This window comes from Etheostoma spectabile, unplaced genomic scaffold (assembly GCF_008692095.1).
Source record: "Etheostoma spectabile isolate EspeVRDwgs_2016 unplaced genomic scaffold, UIUC_Espe_1.0 scaffold273, whole genome shotgun sequence".
Lineage (NCBI taxonomy): Eukaryota > Metazoa > Chordata > Actinopteri > Perciformes > Percidae > Etheostoma > Etheostoma spectabile.
Window position 1 is genome coordinate 1,413,419 of NW_022605577.1, and position 6,519 is coordinate 1,419,937.

General features: G+C 40.8%; 1 protein-coding gene across 3 annotated transcripts in view; it reads right to left on the reverse strand.

The window, feature by feature from the left end:
* fmr1 (fragile X messenger ribonucleoprotein 1) overlaps window positions 1–6,519 on the reverse strand; it is a 47,871-nt gene that overhangs the window by 36,462 nt on the left and 4,890 nt on the right. For all 3 annotated transcript variants that reach the window (XM_032510863.1, XM_032510862.1, XM_032510864.1), the window contains exons 2-4: window positions 2,031–2,083; window positions 1,198–1,291; window positions 463–534 (exon numbers count right to left, since the gene is read on the reverse strand). In XM_032510863.1, coding sequence (XP_032366754.1) covers window positions 463–534; window positions 1,198–1,291; window positions 2,031–2,083 — 219 coding nt within the window. The remainder of the gene's footprint in view (window positions 1–462; window positions 535–1,197; window positions 1,292–2,030; window positions 2,084–6,519) is intronic.

Sequence of the window (6,519 nt, forward strand, 5' to 3'; positions counted from 1 at the left end):
ATTCAGAAACCGTATCTCAATCAAAACAGCATGGATAGTTTTTTTCCCAAGTGTGTATGCATGTGTAAGTACCAGAGACAAAAAATACCACCCCAATTCCCAGAAAAACGTGATTTTTCATATGTGCACTTTAATACATGTAACATTTGGGCTCTGGGTAATCAGGTATTTTATGTGCTGAAGCGTAAAATTTATGACAAACCAACCAGATTTACTTGAGAAAAATCATCAAAGACTACATTTCTTCTGTATCATCTTCTAGTTTCAGTAGTCATGTTGCAGTCATTGTTTGCCATAATTGGTTAATAAACCTTTGTTTGACTAGTTTATTAAAAAACCAAGCCATCACACGCAGCATGCTACTTGCTGCTGTTTTGATTTGACTTGTATCTTAATACCCAGCCCTACGTTGTACAATGGTAATGTAACCCAGACTTTGAAAGACTGCGGTCTGAGCCCTACCTCTCCTTTGACCATGCGAACCTTGGCCAGCCACCATCCACATGGCTCCTTGTCATTAGCCCTGGAATATACCTGGCAACACACACACACACACACACACACACACACACACACACACACACACACACACACACACACACACACACACACACACACACACACACACACACACACACACACACACACACACACACACACACACACACACACACACACACACACAGAGAATTTGACAACGTTTCCATTCAAACCTGAGATGTTTACAATAAAGGCAGCTGGCACAGAGAATGCAAACACACCAACTGAATGCAGAGATGAACCGATGTGGGCTCATTTCTTATTCGATCCTTTTAAAATGTGATTTTTAGCACCAAGGACTTCTAAGGCTATATAAACATATAACAAAACAAAGAATGATTTAGTCGTATTTAAGCATTATGAAGCAAATAAATGTATTTAATGTAGTTTATTGGCATTCATTTTAAACCCCAAAAAAACATGAATGAATGACATCAACTGCTTACTTCCAATACCACATATTTGTATGTGAAGATCACGAAAAATGAAGAAGAAGGAGCCTTTAAAATCTGTTTGACCTACACAGCAGACCTTTATTCTACTGCATTTCTTCTCTTGCACTTTGACGAGACTAAATCTGCCTTCTATATAACCAAATCTGATGGTAATATTCATTTTCTGAAACAGTTACAGAAAGTATTGAATCATCAGTCCCACCTCGACTTCATCGCTCTCATTTATCTCCTTGCAGAGTCCTGTTGGAGGAGGAAAACGAACATCCTGGAATGGGATTTGACGCTCTGGCTGCCAACTGGGGAAAAAAGTTGCATACAATGAGTGTGAATTTCCTCACAGGTAAATGGTTGCGTTTTACAGTATGTTTTACAGTGGCTTGAGAAAGTATACTTACCCACGCTAAATTTGATTAAAAAGAGGAATAAAAAAACATCTTTCGGAAATTGATCTTAATGCCTTCATTCGAAACAATGAGGAAAATCCAATCATTTAAGGACACCAATTTTTTTTGTGAATGAATAATTTATTGTAAATCATCACAAACCCTTCACCATACCTAGAGATTGGCATGGGGAACTTTCCATAAAATCATGCCTCAATGCTAATGAAACCAGCTATTAAGCTAACTGAAATAACACCATGCTTATCTCTGTGTATGGTGCAGGATGTGTGATGATATGGGGTTAGTTTAATTCCAAAGGCCAAGGGAACTTTATCAGGATGCATAGGATCCTGATCCATGAAATAACTGGCCTTTAATAATAAAAATCTGCCTGCTTCTATGGGAATTTAACATAGGGGGGTGGATACTTATGCCACCTGTATTTTAAGGAAGAACATTTATTTATTTACAATACATTATTCATTCACTAAGAAAGTTGGTGTCCTTAAAAGGCTGGATTTTTCTAATTCAGATCAGGCATTTAGGTCAATTTCCAAGAGATGTTTTTTTATTTCTCTTTTTCATCTACTTTAGCCTGGGTGTGCAAACTTTCTCAAGCCACTGTATGTTGTTGTGTATGCGCATTACTCACTTGTTTTCAAATGCCACAGTGACGGATCCTTCGTGAACATCCTTCACAAAGGCCTACAAGAATCACAGAGTTAGAAAGTTAGTCACATAAGTTAGAAGAACTAGGCTTCGAGGGAGTCTATAGTTTGTTTGCTTCGGTCCAAATCAGTTGAGGAGTTTGTAAACTTGGAGCAATTTCCCCATGGTTCGGTCTATTTCACACCTGGAAAAATCCAAGTGTAGTAAAAAATGCTTCATTACAAAGGACGCGAAAATGTTCACTCCTCTTATTGGTCGGATGTGTCTGGGGGCGAGAGCAAGAAAGGAAACACAGGAAGTCATCATGTCATCAAGTGTTGTCTTTACCTGGTTTTACAGGCTGCGTTACAGTAAAGTGATGTCATTTTCTGAACTTACCAGACTTACTATTATTAACCTTTACCCAATAAAATCAATGAAATCATTTCTGGAGAATGTTTATCAAAAATCTCATTGTGTTAACAACAAGCACCAATAGTCAACCATACAATATCGTTGCAATGTTGACATTGGGGTATTTGGTCAGGAACATCGTGATATTTGATTTTATCTTTATCGCCCAGCCCTACCCAAACCACTTCACACGTTTTCGTGTCGTATGATCGTTAAAGGTCCCATGACACGGTGCTCTCTGGGTGCTTTTATATAGACCTTAGTGGTCTCCTAATACTGTATCTGAAGTCTCTTTTATTTAGACCTTAGTGGTCCCCTAATACTGTATCTGAAGTCTCTTTTATATAGACCTTAGTGGTCCCCTAATACTGTATCTGAAGTCTCTTTTATATAGACCTTTGTGGTCCCCTAATACTGTATCTGAAGTCTCTTTTACAAGGTGAAGGATGGGGGTGTGGCCTTGACCAACTGCCACTTTGCTTGTTTAAAAGCCATGATGTCTCTCTCTCATGGGTGGGCCAAATTCTCTGGGTGGGCAAAGCACAGAAAGGGGAGGTAACCTTATGACCTAAGGGGCAAGATTCCAGATCGGCTCATCTGAGCTTTCATTTTCTCAAAAGGCAGAGCAGGATACCCAGTGCTCGGTTTGCACCTAACATCATTTCTAGCCACTTGGGGAGCATACGCAGGCTGGGGGAACGCATTTTAATGTTAAAAAACCATATGAAGTTAAATGTTCATGCCATGGGACCTTTAACAAATGTAACACTTCAGCAGAGGTCCTAATTTCCATACAGGTTTAATGGCTTGACAGTTAACGGTGAAGTACGGATATGATTTGCGGGGGTATATTGGCTACGGTAATTTTACTAGTGTTGAAAGTTAGTGATAGCCTTAATTTACCTGATTCAGGGTGAGTCTGATGAAAACTGCTATCTGCCCGGTTCAGCTCTCTAAGATTACGTTATGTGTTGAGAAGTCAATGTAGACTACTGCTCAGAGCAGCTTAATACTATATAGTGTCTGTTGTAAAGCGCTCTGCATGTGGTGTCTGCGTGTGACGTGCAGGTTACTTCCCCCCCCCAAACACGGGCATACAAACATGAAAAACTGACCAACACATTTGTAATAAAAGACACTTGACATCTGTGTATTGATACAGTATTAATACGGAAAATATCCCCATACCATGCTGTATAAATTTTTTTCCCCCACACCTAATAGTCAATACAGCTTTATACATCATGAATGTAAAAGGGTTTCAGCTACTAAAGCCTGACCCAAGCCCAAAGCTGTAAACAGACCAAATTCCTCTCTTTGGGCTTGATTCAGGTTCGTCTCTGTCTCTCTCTCTGGTTGTACACACAATCTGCGTCCATGTGTGTCAAGCATTGCAAGTAGGACATGCAATGCCTAGAAGGAAAAGAGAGAGAAAGAGAGCCTAGACTATGGGTTGCATTAGCCATGCTTGCTAACAGTAAGTAATGGATGAAATGAAGCAGAAACTTCCAAGAGGACAGAGACTCCAAATCCTCCATGATTCGGGGAAAGCCTTCCTGTTGCATTATGACTTCATTGACCTGTGACATGCCGGTTCAAAACTCCTTACGGGATTATGACTACTTCAACTGTCAAAGTTGATCAAAAGAGTTTACAAACCATGTTCACCTGGCCTATTTTGTGAAAACATTAAAAGAAGAAGAAACGTAAACATCTATAAACAGGTAAGGTCACGATTCTCCAAATCTTTGATTCAATTACATATTTGAATTTAAAGGTGCTCTAACCCCCAAATTCAACCGGATGCTTAACGGCTACATGCGTCATGTAGAATAGAACCACAAAACTAACAGTTTGTTTCCATCCAGAGGAGCAGATACGCAGGGCTTCTATTTTTGCCGGACGACAGAGAGCTCCGCAGCAATTCAGCACACGGCCGATAGTGCTGGACTTCCTGTCCCGCAGCGAAACTAATCAAAACATCCGGTTCATTTTCTAAATAAAATAGGCCGTGCTCACGACGGATCATATCTGCCTGCACTGGTCCTTTTGAGTTTGTGGCTAAGTCTTTCACACTGCTCATTTTTCATTTTGTGACTTTCGATTGAATAAAAGACCATTTTTCCTCAGTCATCATTTATGATTTCTTTAAAATAGTGTTAAAATTTTGTCTCATATCATGAATCCAATCTCGTGTCTCGTAACACCCCTATTATCACGCCATTTTCCGTGACAATCGATAAACAGATGCCAAGCATAGATCTACTATTACATATGTGTTTGTCTGCTTGACAATTTCATTTTGTGGCAATAACACTTAAGTGAGATGAACAAACAGAGCAAGGTATATTTTTTTTGTGATGCAGGGGATTGGAGAACCCAAACGCAGAGAGCAGCCAGGCAGAAGAAAGTTTGAGTTGAGGATTTAATAGAAAGGCGGGTTCATACAAACAAGAAGTCCAAAATACGGAAACTGGCAGAATTCCAACAACTGGAGTAAAACAATAGGGTAGACGACACACACTGTGACACGGACACTAGGGCTGCACGATTATGGCCAAAATGATAATTGTTGATTTTAGCCAAAACAAATTTTAGTGTCACATAGGCTATTTATAACTGCGACAGGGAGTGTGATGGACGCTACTCACAGGGAGACGGCTGACTCATCATGAACGGGTCCAGCACGGGTCGAAGGGCGGATAAACACGACGTGTGTATGAAACGTCTGTATCGTTACTGCGCTGCATTTTTTTGAACTATGATTTTCTGGCCATGGGTCACATCTCTGGCCCAGGTCCAGCCGGCTCCGTCTCACACGCTGTTACTCTACCAACTGAAGTTAGTTGCATTCAATAACTTCTTCTGTGTTCTTCGCCGTGGCGGCCGCGATAGCAGAGTTACCCGCGGAAACACTGGTACAAATACAGGTTTGCCCCTCGTATTTAACAATATACAACTGTGTTAATAAAAAATTAAAACTGTAGACAAATGTCAGAAGTGTGGACCGGCGCTGTGTGGCCGGGCGCGGAGTAAGAGGAGAGAGAGGAGAGGAGAGATCCCACACAAGCACGGCTTTACAGATGAAATGGGTCACGTAACGCAAAATTAAACCATGTTGATATAACAGCATTGCAGCGGATGCGAGGACATTAGCACCGGTGCGTCCTAGAGGAGCTAACAGCTAATAGACACTAACTAGCACCGACTAGCACTGTTCACCGCTGTTGTCTGAAAAACAACAGATGGGACAAAATGTTGCGTTTACTGGCAAACTGGTAAACCTTGAGACCGACGTATATAACCGACTGCTATCTGTTGAGTTTTCCTCCCGTTACTCTGTCCTCTGGGACTGTCTACATCTTGAAACTAAGATGCACGGGGTGCAGTGAACTACTCTGACTGGCTCATGAGCAGACGGGTTGACGGAGCGGTAGATTGGCTTTGCAAAAAACCCGGAGCGTTCTATGAAATGACGCTTTAAAAAAAATAATCGCTTGATCACGCAAATTTGATCGTGGGAAGTCAAAATCGTGATCGCGATTAAAATTCGATTAATTGTGCAGCCCTAACGGACACTATAGTAAAACAATGATCTGACAACAGACAAGGGGAACACAAAGACTAAATACAGCGGGTAACGAGGTAACAAGAGGCAGGTGACACAAGGGCTGGAAACAGGTGAAAGACATCAGGTAATCACAAGAGCGGGAAATCACAGGAAGTCAAACTAAAGATAAGACAGCACAGAAAACCAGACTATCAAAATAAAACAGGAAACAGAACATTTACAAGACAAGACCAAAAATAACAAGATCACAAGACATGACAGAAAACAGGCTAAGAAATGAGAACAGGAAAATAGACTACCACAATAAGACAAGACAAAACACCCAAACCATAACATTTCTAGATAAAACAGATGTTCGCAAAGCTTATTTTTGTGGACATTATTTGAAATTGGGAAAAATTGGAAGTTGCAAAAAGGTAATAAATTGCAATATATCGCTAGCTGGACAGCCTGACCCACTGAATGTTGGGTCTGGGAACTCCCCATTGGCAGGGCTCAATCCGAGGGG